Source organism: Sturnira hondurensis, unplaced genomic scaffold (assembly GCF_014824575.4).
Source record: "Sturnira hondurensis isolate 20B ecotype Veracruz unplaced genomic scaffold, ASM1482457v3 Scaffold0010803, whole genome shotgun sequence".
NCBI classification, from domain to species: Eukaryota; Metazoa; Chordata; class Mammalia; order Chiroptera; family Phyllostomidae; genus Sturnira; species Sturnira hondurensis.
The window spans coordinates 358797-383494 of record NW_028083434.1 but is presented as its reverse complement, the minus strand read 5'-3'; the positions used below and the strand labels follow the sequence as shown (position 1 = coordinate 383494).

General features: G+C 37.3%; 1 protein-coding gene and 1 non-coding gene across 7 annotated transcripts in view; one reads left to right on the top strand and one right to left on the bottom strand.

The window, feature by feature from the left end:
- The first annotated feature begins 1837 nt into the window (after positions 1-1837).
- The window catches only part of SMARCA1 (SNF2 related chromatin remodeling ATPase 1), a 78918-nt gene continuing 56057 nt past the window's right edge, over positions 1838-24698 (top strand). For 5 of the 6 annotated variants that reach the window (XM_037059290.1, XM_037059289.1, XM_037059292.1 and 2 more), the window contains exons 1-10: positions 1838-2175; positions 7442-7528; positions 9357-9523; positions 9842-9942; positions 10049-10149; positions 12782-12961; positions 14695-14850; positions 16331-16462; positions 17676-17744; positions 23688-23797. In XM_037059290.1, the coding sequence (XP_036915185.1) occupies positions 2002-2175; positions 7442-7528; positions 9357-9523; positions 9842-9942; positions 10049-10149; positions 12782-12961; positions 14695-14850; positions 16331-16462; positions 17676-17744; positions 23688-23797 (1277 nt within the window). In that variant the 5' untranslated portion in view covers positions 1838-2001. The remainder of the gene's footprint in view (positions 2176-7441; positions 7529-9356; positions 9524-9841; positions 9943-10048; positions 10150-12781; positions 12962-14694; positions 14851-16330; positions 16463-17675; positions 17745-23687; positions 23798-24698) is intronic. The other variant, XM_037059294.1, reaches the window with a different exon arrangement.
- Positions 7245-7316, bottom strand: LOC118996095 (small nucleolar RNA SNORD112). Its single transcript, XR_005068422.1, has one exon. It is a non-coding gene; the product is annotated as a small nucleolar RNA SNORD112 (small nucleolar RNA).

Here is a 24698-nt window from a genome sequence, read left to right as displayed (position 1 = left end):
CATTTCAAAGTGGGCAGTTCATTCCTTAACACATCTGCACATTTTAATAGAAAATATCATGTTTAAAATGATCAACTAAGTGAGTTAATTCTGTCCTACTTTTTGACTAAAGTTGATGCTCCAGAAATAGAAATCATATTTATACTGATACTCCCTATACCTGATGGATAGTACACCTGTGTACTTCAGGATGAGAAACAAGGGCACGATGGAGAACATCTAAAGCAAATGAGAACATATTGAAAGCAAAATCAGAGCAAAGTTAGCTAGCACCACCAGCCCCTCCTTTCCCCTTTCAGTGGCATATTCCTTCAATCACCAGTGTCTTGCTTTTTTACTTTTTTAAGACTTAAAAAAAGATTTTTATTTATTTATTATTTAGAGGAGAAGGGAGGGAGAAAGAGAGGGGGAGAAACATTAATGTGTGGTTGCTTCTCACATGGCCCCCAGTGGGGACCTGGCCCACAACCCAGGCATGTGCCCTGACTGGGAATCGAACCAGCAACCCTTTGGTTAGCACCCTGCACTCAGTCCACTGAGCTACCAGCCAAGGCTTTGCCTCTTTTTCTGTGTTCAAAACCAGTCCCCGACAGGATCGCACACTCTCACTAAGGTATAAATGACCAACAATGGCTAAAATGTTACAAGGTTTTTAAATATTAAGCATACAACTTTAAAACAAAAAAGGAATTTAGGGTGTTATCTCCAGGAAAAAGGGATATATTGGGGGGGCAATTGTATGCCTTCCTGGTTTTACAGAATTTACACTTGATTTCGAATTGGTAATTTATGAAGATGTGTTGAGGGAAATTAATCATGATTTCTTTACACTTTGGAAAGTATTGGCTTCATTTAAGAAATTGTAGGTTTTGTGATTGCTGTTTGCTATACGTTTTGCTGTCTTTTGCCCCTGAAATTTAAAAAGTAGGAGGCAAATCTTCCCGTTATTGATCAGAATAAAGGGTGAGGAGAAATAGAAAATATAATATTTGATAATAGACGTTTACACACTGTTGCACCCTTTACCAAATGCTTTTACATTCATGGTCATGTATATTGTTGATATTGAATTATTATTAAATAATGATGATACAAATAGAACACATACCAAAAAATCACAGTAATTCAATTCAATTACCAATATTAGGTACTTACCACGAGTTACCCCGTTTTGTGGGGACCTTGACTTTGCCCCCAAAGATTTTTACAATTCAGTCTTTGTAGCAAAAGAAAGGCTCCTTGCCCCTTGGCTATCTGAGAGGTATGAGTTGAAAATAGAACATACGTAAAACCCAACAGTCATGCTTTGCCTTGTAAAAGAATGTTTGCAGCTGCAATCGAGATTCAAGGAATGCTTTTCGTTCCACAGAATTTATGAAGGTGGGAATGGCACCACCATCCCCCTGGGACCTGGGAAAGGGCAGTCCCTGGCAGGGGGCAGGGATTGGTGGTGGTGGTGAGTGTGTCCGGGTTTTGCAAATGGTGAGAAAGACCTTCTACGGTACAGTTAAAAGCAGAGGAAAAGTTCTTTGTGCAAGAAGAGGAAAGCACCGATGTACAAAGAGCAGATTTAAGGGAAAGAGGATTCCTTGCGCATACATCTGCGAGGGGAGCTCAGGCTGACTGTCGGGGGCCTGTGGGGAAGCAGTTCAGCAGGGGGCTGGGGGCTCTGGCTTCCCGCCTTCACTCCAGTCCGCGCCCAACGCTCAGGCAACAGTTGGTCGTGCGGGGCCAGCTCGGGCTCTGAGTGGGGAGGGGGAGTCTCGCGATCGTTGGGGGGGTGGAGGAAGGGGGGAGCGTGACGGGGGAGGCCATGACGTAGGGTGGGTGGACGGAAGTGGGGCAGGGTGAGGGTTATTTAAAGAAGGGGGGCGAGCGAAGGGTTTGGAAGCGGAGTGATTCCCCACCCAGCTCCATCCAGCTCTTTCCAGTGCAGGCGCTGCCGCCGCCCAGGAGCTCTCGTCCGCTCCCTCACCCCTCTCCTTTTCCCGCTCCAACGCCATGGAGCAGGACACCGCCGCAGTGGTAGCCACCGTGGCAGCCGCTGATGCGACCGCCACAATCGTGGTCACAGAGAACGAGCAGCCGGGGCCAGGGCCGTCCACCTCTAAGGAGGAGGGATCGGCCGCCACGGCCACCGAAGCCACCGTGGCCACAGAGAAGGGCGAGAAGGAGGTAAATCGGAAGGGGGTGTGTGTGGGGTGGACAAATCTTGTGCCGGGTCCCTCAGAGGGACCCAAACCCTGACCTTTTTGCTCCGACAGGTACCCGCGAGCTTGGCGGGGATGGGGGCTGTGGGCGCGCGGAGTTGGGGGGCGGTGGAGCAGTCTTAACATTCACTCCCCTCCCCCTTTCCTTCTCGCCGCCTGGAGGGCGGGGGCGGGGCTCAAGCGCGGGCGCGGCGCGGGGTGCTGGGCGCCGTTATCCAGGGGCTTGAGAGTCGCTCGGCAGCCCCCAGCCCCCTTCACATTCCCGGAACTGGGGTAACGCGCGGGGTGGGGGATGGGGCCGTGCAGGAATCAGCCTCCGCCTCTCCCTCTCCTCTCACTCCCTCTTCCCCTCTTCCCGTCGGCCTCTGCCTGGGAAATCTGGGCCCTTCAATCCCACACTCGAGCAAAAAGGGTTTTGCTGGGCTTATTTTTGAAAATTGAATTTCAAGGTGCCGGTGGTGGGAAGGCGGAGGACGATAGGAGAGACTTTTACAGCTTTGACTGGCAATGTGGTCTTCTGGGTGGCAGGGAAAAAAAATCCCTTGTTCGTTGGGTCCCCGCCTGCTGAGGTGGGGGTGTCACCCCGAGAAAATGAACTCTCCGCGTCGTACTCTCTCCCCTCCCCCCAGTTCAAACCCCAAACTGAGGAACAGTAGACTCTGGCTCAGGAAAATTTCCAACGTGTGCACCCTTACCCTCTGCCCCGCCCCCGACGGTATAGTGTTTCACTCCAGGGCCACCCAGATGGTCCCCCAATCCGGCCCCAAGCCTTTCAGTCTTCTTCCTTCCTCTCCTAGTAGGCGCTGCTGCCTCCTGGAAACAGGCAGGTTTAATTTTTTTTTTTAACCCTGCTTCACCAGGAGGACCTGCTGCTAACGTACATAAGGGGACCGCTCAAACACTTATTAAAGCAAAATCCAGAAAATATGTATTATCTCTATAGGGCATATTTCCCGTGGAACAAGACATGCTAATAAAATTATGAAACGCATTGAAAACTGAAATAAAAGTAGGATGGGGCATGCGGATTTTTGGTGTATAATAAAATTGTAGGATGGATAATTTATGCACGGATGGATTTTTCCCGTTTATGAATAGACATATTACACTTAAAAATGGTAGATAATTAAAATTATGCTTTAGAGATCTCAAGTGGCTTTGTCGGAATCATTATATGAGACTATACCACCAAATAAAAAGCTTTTGAAGGAACATCTTTTGCTGTGAATTAGAATAATTTTAAATTCAGCAGTTGCTTAAGTGACATATTTTACTGTTACAAGGTTGACTAAACAAAAAGATAGTTGTAGTGTTAAGTGGAAACCATAGAAAACATACACATTTAAGGACCCACATGATACTTGAATCAGTAAGACAATATTGATGATTAAAGCTGGGCCTAATACCAAGTGTTGATATAAGTCAAATGTTGGGAAATTCAGAAATGCATCTAGGTGCCTTTTATTTCCTAGACTGGGCAAATGTAACTGCTAACCTGTCTTTTGTATGACAATAAAAGTTGTTGAATTTCCAGGTTGTGTAAGTTTTTTGAATTGTGAAAAGACTGGGAGTCAATAAAAAACCCTACATAGCCCTGGCTGGTGTAGCTCAGTGGATTGAACACGGGCCTGGGAACCAGAGGATTGTGGTTCAATTCCCAGTCAGGGCACATGCCTGGGTTGCAGGGCAGTTCCCAGCAGTTCCCAGCAGGGGACGCACAAGAGGCAACCATACATTGATATTTCTCTCCCTCTCGCCTTCCCTTCCCCCTCTAAAGATAAACCAAAATTTTTAAAAATCCCTACATAATAAGCACTGAGTCAATACAAGTGCCTTAATAATTAGTATCTCATTTGTCTGCTCAGCATAGGGAAATGAGGTGCTGTGTGGCAGGAACTTTGTGGGTATCTGAAGCTTACTGCTTTACTCATTACATCTTTTAAATTTTTTTCTTTTAAAATCTAAGTAGCACCACAACATCTACTTAAGTTTTTTCATTTGTACCATTCCTTCAAATAAACTAATTTGATCCCCACCCCTGCAAAAAAAACCCAAACTACTAAATATACTGTACACTAGCTTGACTCCTTAAATGGTGTATTGAAAGTGCAGAGTAACCTTGCCTTAATATCAATTATTAAAGAAATAATACCATCAATTATTGTGTCAATTATTGTCCTCTGACAGTGATACAGAGGCACTTGAGATCTAGGATGTTGTTTACCCTCAATTAACCAACCACCTCCCAGACACTTCCAGTGTTGTGTTGGTTTTTTTAAAAATGTTTTATTTATTTATTTTTAGAGAGGGGAAGGGAGGGAGAAAGAGAGGGAGAGAAACATCAGTGTGTGGTTGTCTCCCCAGCGCCCCCTACTGTTGACCTGTCCCAGCCCTGGCTGGGAATAGAACTGGCGACTTCTTGGTTCCAAGGCTGGTGCTCAATCCGCTAAGCCACACCAGCCAGGGCCAGTGTTGTGTTTAAGTAACTTCTCCGTCTCTTCCCTCAATTGTCAGGCTGTTCACTATCACTTTTAAAATATTTCATCTACTTTCATTAGAAAAATTTGTTTATGATAATGGACACAGATGAAACAAAATGATGAAATCATTTTAAAAACTATAAAATACAAAAATACAAATGATGCATACAAGAGGGAAATAATGCAGCAGGGAGAGGGAAATAGTTACACCAGAACACCAGGGAAAAGGGACTTGCTGTGGTGGAGCTCTGACATTTTAGTCTTGGGCTTGTGACATCCCTTCTTGCTGTTGACACTGTGCCTTTTTCATGTCATTTGCTGCTGTTTTTATCCTCTGTAGTCTAGAAAGCCAGATTATTAAATTCGCTAACAATTGTGTATCATAAAAGACAATAGGCTCTGAGTGAGAGTATTTTCATGATGTGTAAAGTAGACGAGATTTGGTGAATTAACTTGTGATATTTAGCTACAGAAAAGTATTTTTACTTACCTTCTGGTTCCTAAACTTACTTGGTTTAAGTGATAGGCATATAACTTAGTGTTAGGTTATCTGTAAACTGGCGTTGGTATTTTTGGGAGTTAAAAACATCAAGGAAAAGATCATAGTGTTTAAGACAGAGCATCTTGATGACTGCATTCTCCTGGTATCTAGATTTCCAGATGATAAAATGCACAAGAAATTTATTGGAATAGCATAGTCACCTTTTATCTTTTCTCGCATGAGAAGTATATTTTTTAAAACATATACACATGCAAGTGAGAAGTTATGAGAGTAGATTTAAAATTTCTTGTGGAAGATAGCACCAGTTATGTTAATTGCCTACAGCTTTTAATAGTACTGTTCAAGATTAGGAATTTTAATTAGCATATAATTAAAAATTTACAGCTTTTACTGCAAGGTAAGCTAAAAAAGTAATGAGTAAAATGTTTTTCTAGTATTAAAGCTTTAGTTTTCTCTAAGTCCTACATTCTTAGATACATATTTGTGTATATGGGGTAAAGTAGTTTTCACTGTTTTGAAAGTTGAAAATTAGACTTCACATAGTATTTTAGGGAATAGTAAAGGTGTGGGGTTTGTTACCCAAATTTCCTTTTAATTGTTGCTTTGGAAATAAAATAGGATTTATAGTATATGTGACATTTTAAAAGTGTGGGGTTAAGCCCTGGCTGGGGCGGCACTGTCCAGGCCAGTAAACCAAAAGGTCATGAGTTCCATCCCAGTCAGGGCACATATGTAGGTTTCAGTTTGTTCCCAGTCGAGGTATGTGTGGAAGGCAGCCAGTTGATGTCTGTCTGTCTGTCTCTCCCTCCCCCTCCCTCTCTCCTCCCCTCTTCTTTCCCTCCCTCTCTAAAATCAATAAACATACTCTTGGGTGAGGATTTTAAAAAGTGTGGGATTGAGGGGATTTCAGCAGTTTTCTATTCTCATCCACCCAGGAATACATTCAAAACATCTTACATAGATGATATATACATAAGAGATTCTGCAAATCAAGATGGCTGTCATTTGGGTTAAGAATAACTGAACAATATCAGATCAGTGCTCCAAAGTACAATTCTGTGACCAGGGTCAGATTTCCTGATCTTAGTTTGGATTTCCTTAGAATAGAAATTTTAGTAAATCTTGGAAATAGATACATTTACTATTGGAGCCATGTTTTTCTTATGTTTAAGATGACATTCTGTTTGTGATTTATGATTTAAGTTTTCAGGAAAAGGCTAACAAAACCCATGATAAAAATGAACATAATTTCTTCAGTTTTCACAAACAGATTTGTATTTTGACTTACATAGTCCTTGTTAAAATTGAAATACTCTCTCAGCTTTGGTACTAATGTGTGCGTTTGTTTTTACTCTTTTCTTTCTTGGTTTCTTATAGGGAAGGACTTGTATTTTATATACCTATTTATATTTACAAGTACAAGCTTGTATTTATAAAGGGTAGAATGTATGAGATAAGCCCCCAAATAATTGCACTGTTTCTAAGTAGGTGATTTTTAAAGTTTTAACTAAATTACACCTTTTTAATACCAAAGGTTAATAGTTACTAGCCCTGAGAAACTGCTTCTACAAAATACTTACATACTATAAATAGTTAAAATAGTTTTCTTCCAGGTTGGAGAAATTAACATAAGCCAAAAGTTTGAAACTGTACTATTTCATTATTTTAGATATAAATGATCACATTTTACTACATAAAAAGCTTAAATGTTCTAATTAGAATATGGAAACAATAAAATATAGTGTCATTTCAGGAACAGAAATCACATTCTTTTCTTTCGAAACCCTGGCTTGTTTCAATTATATAAAGTGTTATTATTAATATGTACCTTTCTTGAATTCTTTGGTTTGTGGTTGATAATATTAGTATATTCTCGATTTTAAAATTTTATTACATTTTAGTATATTTTAGGTTTACAATCTTCTATGAATGGGTACACATTTTCTTACACTTTAAATTAAAAAATAGGCAAAAAGGCTCAGTATTTCTCCTTTTGGGTTTTGTTTCAATTAATGTTCTTTTTCTGGCTTTCACAATTCTTTGGATTTTTTTATTGGACCTCAGGTGCACAGAACTGGATTAATCATAAGCCCTGCTTCATGACATGCTCTCATCATTGATCCATGCATGGCCCATGTTGATTTATTTATTTAGTATTTAATTATTTTTTACTTTCTTTACATGAGAATGTTGACCACTTTTAAGATTTTACTTTGCAATTTGATGATTGGTTTTCTTTGAAATTCTAGAAAAGCGTTTCTCCATTTCAACTCAAACTTGCTGCTAAAGCTTCTAAATCTGAAAAGGAAATGGACCCAGAATATGAAGAGAAAATGGTAAATATATTCTTGGGCAGGATAGTGAATATTGTAGTTGATTTTTATAGAGGAGATGTGAAAGATTAAAAAATACATGTATATGGATAGTGAGTACAGAATTACAAATTTTAGAATTAGAAAATAATATTGTAATAGGATTTTTGGGGGGTTGAATAAATGAATCTCCTCATTTTCAGATGAGGAAATAAAAGAGCAGAGAAGCTATATATGGAATAGTTGGGACTAGAAGCCACATCTCTTCATTTTTGTTCCATGCTCTTTACTCCGTAAGAAGGTGTTTTGTGCTAGAAGTACTTTATCCACTAAGCAAAATACCTGTGACAATATCACTATGGCTGAAAGAAAGCAAGTCATGAAGCTAAACTCACGTGTTTTTCTCCCTCTTTCCTTACTTTGGATATATGAATGCATTGTGAAACATAATATGGTAATGCATTTTCTGGAGGGAAGGATATGTGCCCGGTGCATGAGAATGCTACGTGTTTAAGCAGTATAATCTTAGTTATGCCCACCTACTGTTTTGCTAGACATTTAATTATTTAATTTTTAGTCTGTAAATCCGTATTTTAGATTTAATTTAACTATAGATTTTTATGCTTGGGATTTTTTAAAGACCAGTGAATTTGGTCAGTTCCAAAGAAAAATTAACAAGTAGTGGGAATATAGTTTTTTTGTGGAGGGTTTTTTTTTGTGGTGATATTATAAAAATAAATAGAGATAAAGTATATTTTTTGGTTGTTTGTAGTGATTTCACAGAACTCCATGCCGTAATGTTTGAGGCCACATCTAACATAGATAGTTAATATTTTAACAACTCTAAAAACAGCATTCCAGTGAGGATAACATAAAATGAAAAGGTTTTGGCCCCCTTCCAGCTGCTGGTCTGAATATATTTGTCTAATTCTTGAATTTATGTCAATAAAATAAATTCTTGTAAGTTTCTGGTGTCATTAATTATGCATCCTTCATTAGCAATCAAATATCCTCTACTCTGAATAAAAAAATTATCTAGAATGGAGTAAATACATCTTTTGGTCTTTTAAGATTTTTTTAGTGAAAAAATTTTATTACATTTATGTGGTACAAGTTATATGACCTTTGACAATTTATTGAGGGATTATGATACATACCAATTTTCAGTAGTTAACATACTATTTCACATGTGTGTGCTTTCCTCCAAATTCCTGCTTACTTTGTAGAAAAACTTTGTATACCGTTAGCATAAAAGGTAATTTTCTAGATCACTATAATCGAAGAGATATGTGTATATTACATTATTGCACCATAACATTGAAAATATTTTGAGACAAGATGATACTGTATTCAAAGATTTCAATTATTTCTAAGTGCAGCTTGAAAATTCTTGAGAGTTCAGTTTATGATGTATATATATATATATCAGTTAATTTATATTTCTATATCTGTATTATATTACATATTATGAAACTTAATTTTGTTAACTGTTTAGGAAAAGAAAATTACTGTTTTTTAAGAGAGGTCTACTTTTTTATCCCAACTCTTTAAGCAGGGTACTACTTATTGGGATATTTACTGAGTCTGGCATTTTGGTTTTATTTAGACTGCCTGATTTGGCTACCTACCAGCTGTGGGAGCTTGAGCCAAGTTATTTACTCTCTCCGCGCCTCAGTTTTATCTTCTGTAAAATGGGGACAATATTAGTACCTATCTAACAGGTTTATTAAAAAAGTTAAATGGGTTAGTATGTTTAAAGCTTAGAACATAGTACAAATTAAGCACAATGTGTTTGTTAAATAACTTTGAAGGAATGAAAAAGAAAATCATTACTTTTTGTTTTGTGATCTAGAAAGCAGACCGAGCGAAGAGATTTGAATTTTTACTGAAGCAGACAGAACTTTTTGCACATTTTGTTCAACCTTCAACACAGAAATCTCCAACATCTCCTCTAAATATGAAATTGGGACGTCCTCGAATAAAGAAAGATGACAAGCAGAGCTTAATTTCTGCTGGAGAGTATGTTGGCACCTCTCTTTCTTCCCTCCCTCTTCCTTCTGTCTCTCCTTCTCCCTCTCCTATACTCTTTCTCTTGTCATATATTAAGTATAAGTTTATGTTAAAAAATAAGGTTATTAGTGCAAGTTTGTCTTATAGGCAATAATATGTTTTCTTATTACCAGTCAATCAGTAAAAATGTAGGCTGAATCTACAAACTTCTGAGCAAGACTCTAGATAACTCATTTTTTTACATAAAAGATAGTGGCAATGTATAGTGACTTAATTGGCACTTTAGCATTTGGGTTGAATATAATGGTGTTTCTTTTGTCATCTCAGCTACCGTCACAGGCGCACAGAACAAGAGGAGGATGAAGAGCTACTCTCAGAGATTCGGAAGACGTCTAATGTGTGTGTGAGATTTGAGGTGTCACCTTCATGTGAGTACTTATCATGTTGGTGTTTTTCAGTTTGGTTTTAGAAAAAGTTTACTTGATTGTATTAATGGAAGTACGAGACATCTTTGACATTGATTTTGTTTTTCAGATGTGAAAGGAGGACCACTGAGAGATTATCAGGTTCGAGGACTGAACTGGTTGATTTCTTTGTATGAAAATGGAGTCAATGGTATTTTGGCTGATGAAATGGTAAGGAGTTGGTAGCCAAAAACACATTCTTAGTTATCAGTAAATTTTCTGTAAATTAGAAATAACCATGCCGAACTGCCCCTCTGAGGCCTGGAGGCTGATTTTACTTAGTTAATGTAACATAAAAGGCACTCGTAAAATCTAGAATTATTTCTTTAAGTAATTTCTAGAACATTTACTTTCAGTGGCCACAAAATTCCATTTTTTCATTGGTTTTATAGAGAAAAGAGGTAGGGCAAAAGGGAGAGGGGTGGGGGAGAGAGTGAGTGAGTAAGAGAGAGAAAGAGAGGGAGAATGAACATCGATGTGAGAGAGAAACATCAGTTAGTTGTCTTCTCAGATGTACCTTGAGTGGGGATCAAACTGCAACCTGGGCATGTGCCCTGACCAGGAATTGAACCGATGACCTTTCTACAGGACAATGTTCCAAACAGCTGAGCCACACTGGCCAGGGCAAGCCACAAAATTATTTTACTGGGATTTCCTCAAATGATATATTTTAAAAAAAAACCCTTGTAGTTTTGTTTTTGTTTGCACTTTGGCTTGGAGACAAAGAGTCAAAATGAAAATGGAGCATTTGTGTTAACTTTATTTATTTATTTAGACAGAGGGAAAGGGAGGGAGAAAGAGGGAAACATCAAAGTGTGGTTGCCTCTCATGTGCCCCCTACTGGGACCTGGACTGAATCTCAGGCATGTGCCCTGACTGGGAATCAAACCAGTGACCCTTTGGTTCACAGGCTGGTGCTCAATCCACTGAGCCACACCAGCCAGGGCTGCGTTAACTTTTAATGATCTGCTTACTGAGTCCTTTGTGCCTTATCCTATTCGTGTTACTTTCCTTGATCCCACTTTCTCTTTTAGCATTCATTTTTGACCCATGTTTTCATCATAGGCAATCTGAAATCGGTTTTCATTGTAGGCTACCTGAAATCCTTTCGGAAATGAGGCAGTATGTATAAACCAAACACTAAATGAATGAATAAAACAAATAATAAACAAATGAATGCATGCACGAATGAATGTAAATGCCTCTGTGTGTGAGCAACCAGAAAGTGAACAGATAAAGAAAAAATCGTACAGAGCAGTGTTGAGTCTTGACAGTTGAGTGCCAGGTGGGGGTCAGGAAGTAAGCCAAGAAATTACACAAGTAAAATGATCAAAGAGAAAAAGTAAGGTTATTTAAGATGATATTTCAGCCTATTGGGAGTATATGAAGGCTTTGATTGGTATTTTATGACCAAATAAATAAGATGGGGTTTGAGAGAGGGCAAGGGAGAGTTCCAGATCTATATGACCCAGTGAGGCTCATTTATGTTGCTACTCTTGGCCTCTCGAAACACGAGGGCTCCAAAGAGTCTTCATATTGAATATATGCTGCCACAGGATATGACTTAATTACTAGAAAGGGAAAGGTACTTTAAAGAGTATAGAAAATTTGGGGAAAAACCCAAGAAAAATATTAAAAGTAAGTTATAATTTTACTACCTAAAATTAACATCATTTAGCACTTGGGTATATTTCTTTTTAGTCTTTTCCCTTCAGATATATTCATTTTGCATCATTAAGATCATACTGTATATATAATTGGGTATTTTGATTTTTTTCACTTTCATACATATTTTCCACCTACTTTAAACATTTTAAAGAAATGATTGTCGGTTACTGCATAATAATTAATCCTAGGGAGGTACCATCATTTTATTCAGTTCCTCCCTTATTGCTGGTCATTTGGATCAGTTGATATATTCTGCGTATGTATGTGTGTGTGGCATATAATAATACTATGAAGAGAACCATTGTAATTTAGTTATTCTCTGTTTCTCAAATTATTTTCATAGGATTCCTAGAAGTGGAGTTACTTGGTTGAGTCTAAATATTTTAAGCTTATGATGTGTAATATATATAAAACCCAAATATTAGGATAAACCCTATAAAATAGCTTTAAGTTTAGGTTTACAAAAGAATCTAATATGCTTTGCATGGAGATAAAGCTAGAAATAGTTTTAAAAGGCCACGTAGCATAAGACTTTGTTCCCTTTCTCGTGGGTTAGATGGTGGGTTCATAGGTGGTAAATATATTGTTTTTAAAAGTCCACTGGACTGGGTGATCTTTAATGTCCTCTATGGCTCAGGAGTTCTGTTACATTCTGTTCTTTTATGGTTCTTTAGTTCTTCCGGGTAGTGATATACTCATACAGAGCCACATGCCCCTTGAAATGCAGTCTGAATATTTCATGCCTGTGTTGTATTGTTGGGACAATAGGAAAGGAAGACTAGTATCTAAGGCTGGTAAAAGAAATGCCTGTTTGTGAAATACAAAGTCAAAATTCTTAATTTTGCAACTAGTAGAAGAAGTTACATAGTACAATAGATTGCTTGCTTTTTTAGGAGTAAAAGTCTCCTAAATAGGGAGTTGCTTTGTTGAGTTGCAAGTTCTTGGTGTTTTTTTTTTTAAATTTTTGTGCTCACAGTAACTATTGAATTGGGATGGTTATTTGCTTTAGAAAATAAGTCTTTTAAGTTTTCCCTATGTGAGATAGTTGACAAATATCTTTTGTAATGTTGTTAATAACAAAATGTGTCATTAAGTAAAAATGTTTATGGATTTTTTCGTTGTGATGATAATACAGGGTCTTGGTAAGACTCTACAAACGATTGCTCTGCTTGGTTACCTGAAACATTACCGAAACATTCCTGGACCTCATATGGTTTTAGTTCCAAAATCTACTTTACACAACTGGATGAATGAATTTAAACGATGGGTCCCATCTCTCCGTGTTATTTGTTTCATTGGAGACAAGGATGCAAGAGTAAGTGAAAAACAAGTTTAAAAAGGCAATTAAGAATAACATTATTTCTGAGGTTAAGTTGCATACTTTTGCCACAAGCCATTTAAATTGACTACTACTACTAAACAACACTTAATTTGTGCTTACTGTAAGTTAGGCTCTGTTTTGGTGCTTTTTGTATATTAATTTCATTCTCACAATACTCCTATGTTGTGGATGTGTTACGTATTAATAACAGACAATCCATTATTGTGCTTATCTGCATTTACTTTTAAGTAGCATGTTTGAGTTGCACTTTTAGGTGACTTTTTAAAACGTTATTTTCTTGACAGTGTATCATCAATAACTATAATTTGTGCTATTTTGACACCAGAAATGTGTAAATTTGCATCACTTAAGGTCTTATGTTAAAATTTTTGACTTTTGACTTTGACTTGTATACATGCACACACACGTGTGTACGCAAACATGAATAGAACCTTTTCTGTTTGTACAGAGAACCTTGTGTTTGTGTTTATGCATAGACACAGCTTTCAGCTTTGGTCTTTCAGTAGAAAAACATGTGTATGTATGCATTCTTAGGTAACAAGAAACTCTGGGCTCTTGTTTAAATTAGCCATTTGACAATCTAGTAGGTTATAGAAGGAACCATTCAACTGAATTTCACAAAACCAAACAATGATTAGGTGTTTGCAGGACTGAATGGGATCTGACACCTTGGTTTCCTTTATTTTTTGTCTCTAATTCCCTAATGTCTTAATTATTTAATACCACTTCCCAGGGTGCAACTGAGATCTCTACAAAGGCTTTTATTTTTCCTTTCCTCTACTTTAGTGCAGGCGATCCTTTTATACATAGTGGACACTTAGTGAATATTTGTTGAATGAATTCAAAATGTGTTGGTACATAACTGTGATTTTATGAAGTAAAGACTTCTCAGTGAGCAGTTAATTTTGTTTATGTACTACACTTTCAGATTTATAATACTAACCAGCCCCTCCTCAAATAGATATTGCTGCTCTCTGTTAACTTCTGTGATTTTATTTCGATCCATAACATCTGGAATTCAGTTTATACAAGTTAAAAACGCTATCAGTCCATTTGGCTACCATGTGGGGCAATGTCTGAAGATTCAAAAATAGTTTTAAATATAAATAGTCTCATAGTTTTAAATATTCTTGTTACTAGATAGAGCAAGTTCCCTTTATAAAAATCACATTCACAGCCTCGTAACATCAGGAAATTCACAAAAACATGAATAGGCTTTTATGAGCCCTTAACAAAGTATATGACTTGTCTCTGCTAGAAACAAAGGAACATACAAAAGATCTCAAAAGGTTGAAGTCACTCATGTATATTGAGTTTTTTCTGTTTGTTGAAACTATATCGTGTTGGTAATACTTAGATTGTGCTAAGCATATGGCGTTCAGAAAGCGGTTATTTTGCCCATGTCCTTTTGGACCCCTTGTGATATGAAAAGAGAGCTTAATAATTTAGACATCTTTTGGTGATATGAAATTTCCTAGCTCACTGAATATGCTGTAACTGTTTAAGGGAAACCTTTGCTTCTCTTTTGTTGATGAATATATTAGTATGTCATCCCAATAATTGACATTTGGTACCTCAGTTTTCCTATCTAAAATGCATGAGTCCAGATGATTACCAGGGTTTCATAGAATTCTTAATCTTCATGCATTAATTCTGTGATAATCTTGCCAGCATACTCTAATATAAGGAATGTTATTTTGCATTAGGCTGCTTTTATTCGTGATGAAATGATGCCAGGAGAGTGGGATGTTTGTGTTACTTCTTATGAGGTGGTAATTAAAGAAAAATCTGTGTTTAAAAAGTTTCATTGGCGCTACCTAGTCATTGATGAGGCTCACAGAATAAAGAATGAAAAATCTAAGGTAAGCTAGTTCTCAATATATTTATTAAATTTTTGTTTCAACTATTATGTTTGTTGTTTGCTTCTCTGCAATGAAAATAAAAAAACTGATGGAAGATTGTGATTTTATTCATGGAATATGAATGAAAATCAGTTTCTAAAATGGTTTTAAAGTTTAAATTATTGAATTCACGATAAATGCAAATAGAGCACAGTTTTTAATATAATGAGAATTGGGAGTTTATATGCTGTATCTGTTGTAGCTGAACTCTGTTCTGCAACAGTGTTTTGATATTTTTGTAATAGTTGGTGTGCAAATGTCATTTGCATTGATTTATTTTTATTGAGGAATACTCGGATATTCATATGGATTAGAAAAAAATCATTTCCTGGGATTACCTGATTTTTATAAATTAGAGTATGGTGTTAACATTGAATAATATATTTCTTGCCATCCAGCTCCATTGACATTTGGAAAAGCATCAATTATTATGATGAACCTCTCTTTGGATTACTGGGCTACTTCAGGGGAAACAGGGACAGAACTGGAACTAAACCATCAGATGGATCATAGTAATTTCAAATTAGAACTAATGACCAATAAAAGAATATGCCTTAGAGAATAATTTTCTATTTGAGGGCATTATAAAAATGTGTATTTTCATGGATAGGATTACTGTTCTTTTATCCTTTTTGTGCTCTCATTTTTGTGGTCATATATTTTGAAAGGTAATCCAAGATAGCAGGGAGATTGGATTCAACTCTGGTGCTTAAAATTTGTGACTGTTAAGTTAGAACTTGGCTAGGCATGACATGATTGACATGGTGAAGATATTACTGTGTGAAGTGACTAGCCTGAACTCCACTGTTTCTATGCACCCAAAATGAAGACAATAAATTTTTTAAAGTGGGGAGAGGGTCCCAGGTATGATTATGATCTACATTCTCTTTTTTTTTGCCCTTCAAACCTGGTCTTGAAGACTACCCTGATAATCATCCATTTAATTCCTTTGGGTTTTTTTCCCAATTTTTTAATTTAATTATTTTTCAAGTACAGTTTTCTGTCTATTACTCCCATCCCATCCCACCCCCGTGCTCCCCCTCCCTCCCATTTCCACCCTTCTCAGTTGTTGTCCATGTATCCTTTATATATGTTCCTCTAAATCCCTCCCCTATTTCCCCTGAAATTCCCTCCCCGCTCCCCTCTGGTCACTGTCAGCCTGTTCTCTATTTCAGTGTCTTTGGTTATATTTTGCTTGCTTGTTTGTTTTGTTGTTTAGCTTCCTGTTAAAGGTGATGATCTACATTCTTGAAAGTGTAGAAATGCCTAGAATATTTTGTTCAGTTTTGCTTTACTGCAGCAGTGTCACCTAAATTAGGATATTTTTCCATAGAAAAATGTTTAAGTTTTTTAAGATACATTAAAAAATGTATTGGTTGGATACAACCCTGAGTGTTGAGTATTCTAATAAATAATGTTAACATAACTACTATTTTTCTAGCTTTCAGAGATTGTTCGTGAATTCAAGTCAACTAACCGCTTGCTCCTAACTGGAACACCTTTGCAGAATAACCTGCATGAACTCTGGGCATTGCTCAACTTTTTATTGCCTGATGTCTTTAATTCTGCAGATGTAAGTTTAAGTCATATGTTTTAAGTATAATGTGTTTTCAAAGTATACAATGTAGATGGAAATTTATAATTCTGCCCTGGCTGGTGTGGCTCAGTGGGTTGAGTGCCAGCCTGTGAACCAAAATGTCACCAGTTTGATTTTCGGTCAGGGTATGTGCCTGGGTTGTAGGTCAGGTCCCCAGTTAGGGCTGTACAAGAGGCAGCCAGTTGATGTTTCTCTCACACATTGATGTTTCTCTTCCTCTCTAGTTCTCTCCCTTTCTCTCTTTCTAAAAATAAACAAACTCTTAAAAAAAAGAAATTTATAATTCTTTTTCATTTGTGTGAAAAAAGAATTATATTTATTTATTTAATAAATATTCTTATTTATTAATAAGAATATTCTTATTTATTAATAAGAATATTCTTATTTATCTGTGTGTTTTGTTTTCTCAGAAAAGAGCTCTTAAGTACAAATTTTTTCAAGTGGGAATATTTAGAGAAATAATGTGATTTTTCTTTGAGATTATCCTGCTTGTTAAACTTTGCTTTTATCACATTGCTACCACAACTTAGGAGATAGACTAACTTCAGAGCAGTGCATCCACAATTTTCTTTTAATTCATTTGGAAGGGTTTATGCAGGCTGGTTTGACAGATGGAGTCTTTAAAATGATCTTTGGTTACTGCAGGATTAACATTTGGTGAGTGCTAAAGAGCTCAGTATGTGATTTGAAAACAATAAATTTTGTAAATAGATGATTTATATTGTTTTTTATCATTAATGCAAGATTATTAATTGAATGATTTAAGGACTTTGGAGTTTGATTTTCCTCATTACTGATATTAATTGATCATAAAAGTACCAAATTCAGCTATCAATTGGTTTGTATACCTTATCTTGTTTTTGTTTGCTTTTTTATTGTTTAAGATTTTCATTGCCATTGTTTTTGAGTCAGTATTCATACACCTACTGGATATAGTGCTACTAAGGTATGGGAAGCCTAATAAAAGTGTTTTAAGAAAAAATTGCTACCTGAGTTCCTGTATAATTTGTTAACTACTCCAGTATTTTAGCTATTTTCAGAAGTAAATAATAAAGGTCATCACAGCTAACATATTTTGAAAGTGCTTTTAAAATGAATTATTGTTATGTCCATTGTATAAGAATTTATAGAATATTGAGTTTGTTTAGGAAACAAAACTACTTACTGCAGAATTTTTACCCCTATACAGGATTTTGATTCTTGGTTTGACACTAAAAATTGTCTTGGTGATCAAAAACTTGTGGAAAGACTGCACACAGTAAGTAATAACAGATAAGAAAAGTTAGTAATTCCATATGTATTAGCAAGCCGAGATAAAAACTAGTATAGAATCTGTTTGAACTGTGGGTTTGCCTCTTGGCTCAGTCTCACCACTTCTCCTCAAACTTTCTGACAACTTTGGGAAACAAACTGCACTATTTCCTCAGCCTCTCTGTGGAATAGCTCTTTTGCTTCTGCTTTCCCCAGTGGATAATATGATCCTCTGCAATAGAGGTTATTCACTCTACACACCCCTCAGGTCTTCAAGAGCACATCAGTATTCTAGTTCTCCAATGCCACTTCTGAGCCACTGCTTCTCCGCCGTCATGTATAGAACTCGTCCTTTGAGGCTCAAGTTATCTTGCAGATTTACCCTCCACCCATTCTCTTCTCTGTCATCTGCTTATCACCAGCTGACTTCCTCACATTTATTGAACATCAGTTTTACATTCTTTGCTAACTTTTCATATCCTTCTAACACTTTCACTCATGTAACTTTTGTACTTATTCTGTTACCTTACAGAGAACACTAGTTCCTGGATCCCGGACTCCTGCTTTATCTCCCCATCCCTCAGCCTATTTCTGTCATTACTTTTCTCTATACCCAGGAATGAGCCCATTTTCTGTCACTTGAACCAATATTTTTGCCAATACTCCCAAACTCCCTTGCTCTCTCGATCTGCAATTTCTGCCATAAAAGCCCTACACTGGAATAATGTAACTGTGTCTCTGTCCTCTGGGTTTAAATTATTTATTTTTAAAGTATATTTTTATTGATTATGCTATTACAGTTGTCCCATTTTTCTTCTCCCTTTTATTCTCCTCCACCCTGCACCACCCCTCCCACCAGAATTCCTTCCCTTATGTCCATGCTTTGTACATATGTTCTTTGGCTTCTCCATTTCCTATATTATTCTCAACTTCCCTCTATTTGTACCTACCATTTATGCTTCTTATTCCATGTACCTTTTCCCCCATCCTCCCCCCTTCCCCACTGATAACCCTCCATGTGGTCTCCATTTCTGTGATTCTGTTCCTGTTCTAGTTATTTGTTTAGTTTGTTTTTTGTTTTTGTTTTAGGTTCAGTTGTTGCTGGTTGTAAGTTTGTTGCCATTTTACTGTTCATAGTTATGATCTTTTTCTTAAATAAGTCCCTTTAACATTTCTTACAATAAGGGCTTGGTGATGATGAACTCCTTTCACTTGACTATGTCTGGGAAGCACTTTATCTGCCCTTCCATTCTAAATGAGAGCTTTGCCGGATAGAGCCATCTTGGATGTAGGTCCTTGCCTTTCATGACTTCAAATACTTGTTTTTCAGCCCCTTCTTGCCTGCAAGGTTTCTTTTGAGAAATCAGCTGACAGTCTGATGAGAACTCCTTTGTAGATAACTGTCTTCTTTTCTCTTGCTGCTTTTAAGATTATCTCCTTATCTTTCTTCTTGGGTAACGTAATTATGATGTGCTTTGACGTGTGTCCTTGGGTCCAACTTGTTTGGAACTCTCTGATCCTCCCGGACTTCTTGGAAGTCTATTTCCTTGGCCAGATTGTAGAAGGCCAGAGCTCTCCTTCATTATGTTTTTGAATAAGTTTTTTATTTCTTGCTCTTTCTCTTCTCCTTTTGGCACCCCTATGATTTGGATGTTGGGATGTTTAAAGTTGTCCCAAATGTTCCTAAGCCTCTCCTCATTTTTTAAAAATTCTTGTTTCTTCATTCTGTTCTGGTTGAATGTCTCTTTCTTCCTTCTGTTCCAAATATTTGATTTGAATCCCCATTTCCTTCCCTTCACTGTTGTTTCCCTGTTTATTTTTCTTTATTTCACTTTGCATAGCCTTTACTTCTTCCTGTATTTTGCCACTGTACTCAACCATTTCTGTGAGCTTCCTGATCATCAGTGTTTTGAATTCTGCATCTGATAGGTTGGCTATCTCCTCATCACAGTTATTTTTCTGGAGGTTTGATCTGTTCTTTCATTGAGGCTCTATTTCTTTGTCTTGGTATACCTGTTATGTTTTAAGGAATGGAGCCTTAGGTATTCACCAGGGAAGAATGACCCACTTTGCTGTGTTGTCATGACATATGTGGGGCAGGGATCTGAGAGGGAACAATGCTGCTTGCTTGGCTCTTGCCCCACTTTCAGTCACTTCCCCCACTACTCACAAGTAAATTGGGCCCTTATGGTGCTGATTCCCAGGTGGGTGAGTTTATGTATGTTCTAGGAACCCATGGGTCTCTCCAACAAACTCTCCTGTGAGGCTGGGAGTTTCTCCCATTGCTGCAACCCCCACAGGTTGTTAACAGCTAGGGGTTTTGAGGCTTTTCTTTAGCTGGAACACTGGGTTGCATAGTCTGTCTTGTTCTCCACTTGTTCTTCCCAGTTTATCCACATGCAAACATAGACTATGTTGACTCGCCAACCGCCACCTCGTCCACTTGGTCCTCCAGCTGCTGCCTTGCCACATGTTCTCTCCACCTCAGCTGTCCATCTCCACCCCTCCTATCAGTCGGGATGAATGTTTCTTCTTGAACTCCTTGGTTGTTGGACTTTCATACAGTTCTATTTTTGGGGGGGTAGTTCTGGTTGTTTTTTTGTTTTTAAATTTGTTGTTGTCCTCCTTTTCGTTGTGCAAGGAGGCAACGTGTATCTCCCTAAGCCTCCATCTTGGCTGGAAATCTGCTTCTACCATTTACTAGCAGAGTGACCTGCTCTATGCTGGGGCTGCTCAACAGGAGCCACTATGATTTAATGTTCCCTAGCATAAGCCACAGCTATTTCATACCTTCCGCAATTTTCCCAAGACTTTTGTCCCAGGTATTCTGTACCCTCCTCCTTTCTCAGCAAGTAATAGTATTCCTTTCTCAAAGAGAAAATAGAAGTCATTAGGATAGGAGCTCCTTCAAGGATATCCATCTTCCAAGGATATCTACATGTGTCTTACCTTCTCTCTAAATGGAATATGTGTTCTTTCTGTGGGCAATGGCTCATTCTTCTAAATTGAACCATGGATCTCATCTCTTCCATGATTCAATTTGCCCCATCGTTTATCCTTTTTACTAACTCAATTTTCTACCTTTCCCTCCATATTGGCTCACTTCCCTTAATGTGTAAACATTCTCAAGTATGAGGGGGATCCAAAAACCCTAGAAAGTTGTTTATAAAAAATTGTGTATTTATTCTTACACACTTAAACTTCAGTCACCTTCAAAGTACTCTGTGTTTGATGCAATACACCAATTGAGATTTTTTTCCCACTTGTCAAACAGTTTTTGAACTCATCGATTTTGATGCCGTTTAGCGCTTCTGCCATTTTTTGTTTCACGTCTTTCACATCAGCAAAACATTTCCCTTTGAGGACATTTTTCACCTGGAGAAACAAACAAAAAAAAAAAGCCATTCAGGTCAAGATGGAGTGAGTAGGGAGGATGAGGCATGGTAGACATGCTTTTTTTGGTCATAAACTGCTGAACACTCAGTGCAGTGTGGGCAGATGCATTCATAAATCACCTTTCATAAGAAATGGGCAAATGTATTGAAAGAGTCTTCAGAAAAATTCACCAAAGTTGGACGCAGGCTCTCACACAAGGCCAGTTGGTAAGCTGATGCAGATGGGTTCCTAGAACATTCACCTAGCGGGGGAAGCCTATACCACAAGGGATCTGCCCTCCAGAAGATAATTCCAGTTTTTTTGGTCTCCCCTTGTAGCTCCCTTGTTAAGTCCAAACCCACACCCATACCCAACCACCCTCACACATATACACACAGTAAGTACCCTGTCAACACTATGTTCCTGTCGGTGATTATGCATTTTCCCCTTGATAACTACACTTCTTAAAACAGTAGTTATCCTCTCCATCCATACTACCTAAATGTCCTATTCACTTTTTTTATGTACACTTCTGAATTTTTTTTAAAAAGTCTTAGTGGAGTTTTATGAGGATGTGGGTACAGGTGCATAGATGCTGTTGTTTTATCTGCTGTTTTTTTAAAAAAATTATTTATTTATTTTTAGAGAGGGGAAGGGAGGGAGAAAGAAACATCACTGTGTGGTTGCTTCTCACATGCCCTCCGCTGAGGACCTAGCCTGCAACCCAGGCGTGTGCCCTAGACTGGGATTGAACCAGCAACCCTTTGGTTCACAGGCTGGCACCCAGTCCACTGAGCCAGAACAGCCAGAGCTTGTCTGCTGTTTTTAATGAGAATCTCAAGCCTTCTTTACAAATTAAAAAATAAAAATAAAAATGTCCACCTCTCCTTCTCTCCCCCTACCCTGGCAAAATGTAAGCTTCATGTGGCAGAAACCCTATCCGTTTCCTGCCACATTATGTCCTGTGTACCTGGTCTAGAATAAATGCTCATTAAACAGTCATTGACTGAAGTCCCCAACAGTCACCATGCTGCAAATATTTGTTCAGAGTTAAAGAGAGCAAGTCAGAAAACAAATGATTTAAGTAATGAGGGCATTTATTCTAAGAATGCAGAAGAGGAGTTGAAGACAAATCTTCAAAGAATCTTGTCATACAGGTTTCAGTACATCTGGGCCTCATACATCAAACCTGGTCAGCTCTGGGGACTGGTTGTTCTGTCTCTAGTGGGTCTTACTCAATCCTGGATTCATTGACCACTGGCTTATATCCATTCCATACAACCGAAACTTATCTCACAAGTCTTCAGTGATTTTCATGTTGCTGTATTCAGGGTACACCATTTGGTCAGTATCCTGGCTTCCTGTAAAATTTAGCATAACTAACCACTGTTCTTGTTTGAAACTTTTTCTTGCTTGATTTCTGGGATACAGAATGGATTTTCTCTTCTCTTAACTCTTTGTTCCTCTCATTCCTATTTATTGGCTTTTATTTCTCTGTCCCTAAAAATTTAGTGTCTTGTAGAGTTTTGTCTTTGACTTTCTTTTTCATACATGCTCTTTCTGGGGATCTATTTCTATTTTAGCTAACACCTATATGCTTACAACTCCCATATTTCTCTCTCCATATCTCTATCCTAAACTCTAGACTTCTATATCCCACTGCCTTCTAGGTCTTATGGCTGAATATCTCACCAGCACTTGAAACTCTTAAAAATCTCCTTTAGACAAATTCTTAAAACCAGAAACCAGAAGTCTGCTTTTACTTCTTCCTTTTCCTTGCCTCCCATAGATCTCTAATAATAGCTACAGTTTACTTAATGTCTACTATGGTTAAATTCTATATGTGTACTACCATAAATTGTCACAACAGCCTTAGAAATAGGTATCACTGTCCCCATTTAAATGCTTGGCATATAAATACCATAAATATATATGTTTTGGATGAATGGATCAGGAAACAGGCTTAGAAAAGTTACAGACTCGACCAGTTCAAGACACAGCTAATTAGGGACTGACTGTAGAATCAGCTTGATCTGGGTTTGAATTATGCCTCCACTCCTTACTAGCCAAGTAACCTTGGTGATGTTTTTAAAATTGAAATAATCACATTTCCCTAAAAGGTTTATTGTAAGGATTTAATACTTGTTATATGAAATTCATGATGCAGTGTCTGGCACATTGCAGGTAGTCTGTAGGTGGTAGCACTATTACTTTCTTGTGATAAAATTTGCCTTGCAGGTACACACTAATATTTCATCTTTTTTCTCTGTTCAGTCATATCTTCCTTAACATTGGGCTTTTTTCTCCTCAGTCATATATTTAACCATTTTGAAATTGCCTGAATTTTTATTTCACTTTTAGATTCTCTTTGATCCATACTCTGAATTCGGGTTTCCTCTAAGGTTAAAAAATCTTATATGACAGCAGAGATTTTAAAGGCTCTTTTGTACTTAGTTCAGTAGTCAGTAATCTTGTCTTAATTTTTAATGTGTTTTGTGCTGTCATATTATGCATGTCTAATTTAGGTTTATGTTTAAGTATCTGATAAACTCTTAGAAAAACTGTAACTTTTTAGGTTTTAAAACCATTCTTGTTACGTCGTATAAAAACTGATGTAGAGAAGAGCCTGCCTCCTAAAAAGGAAATAAAGATTTACTTGGGACTGAGTAAAATGCAGCGAGAATGGTGAGCTATTTTATTTTTATTGGAATTTACTTATGTGTATGGAGTTATTAAAAATTAGATTTGTAGTGGTTCAGTTGTGCCTTTTATTGAGAAATTACATTTTATGTTTAAATGGCAAGTTAAATAGTTCAAATATTTCAACAGAAAATTGATATTTTATTTAACTTTTGGGAAATTGGCCTGTATTTGAATCCTGTGCTTTTCCTCTTAATAGCTTTTTAGCTTCGGCAAGTTATATGACCCCAGTTTCCCTTCTGTAAAATGAGGATAATATTACTCAGTTTGTCAAGATGATCTCAAGGTTAAAGGGGATGATGTCACTGACACATTTGTTAGTTTTTCTCCCATCAATCAAAATAGTAATAACTATAATAATCAGTAATAATAAGATGAGTGAAATATCAGTGACTGTGTATATTTCAGAAATAGAAGTTGGCATGGTTTAATAAATAAATACAAGTAAAGCAGGAAGTTGATAAGAGGGAGCACAAGGAATCATAAATTAGGCATGTTAATAGTATAATAATGCTGTGAAGAGAGGCAAAATATAGCTTATATAAAAACATTAGATCACTTATAATATGTAAATGACTTCTCTACTATTGAAATCAATATATGGTAGTGGTGAAATATGTATTTTTCTGGACTCAGACATAAGAGCGAACCCTGGCTTTGTCCTTTTCTGTGGCCCTGAGTAGGTTGTTTCACTTCTCTTAGCTGCCTGAATTTCTTATCTGTTAGATGGGGGTGATACTAGTACATATATCAGCATTTTATGAAGCTTTAACAAGATGATTCATATAAAGCCCTTGACATGATACCTGGCAATTGCACTCTGTACAGGTTCGCTCTTATTATAATTAAGTACTCTTACTGTTCAAGTGGATACATTGGTCTGTTT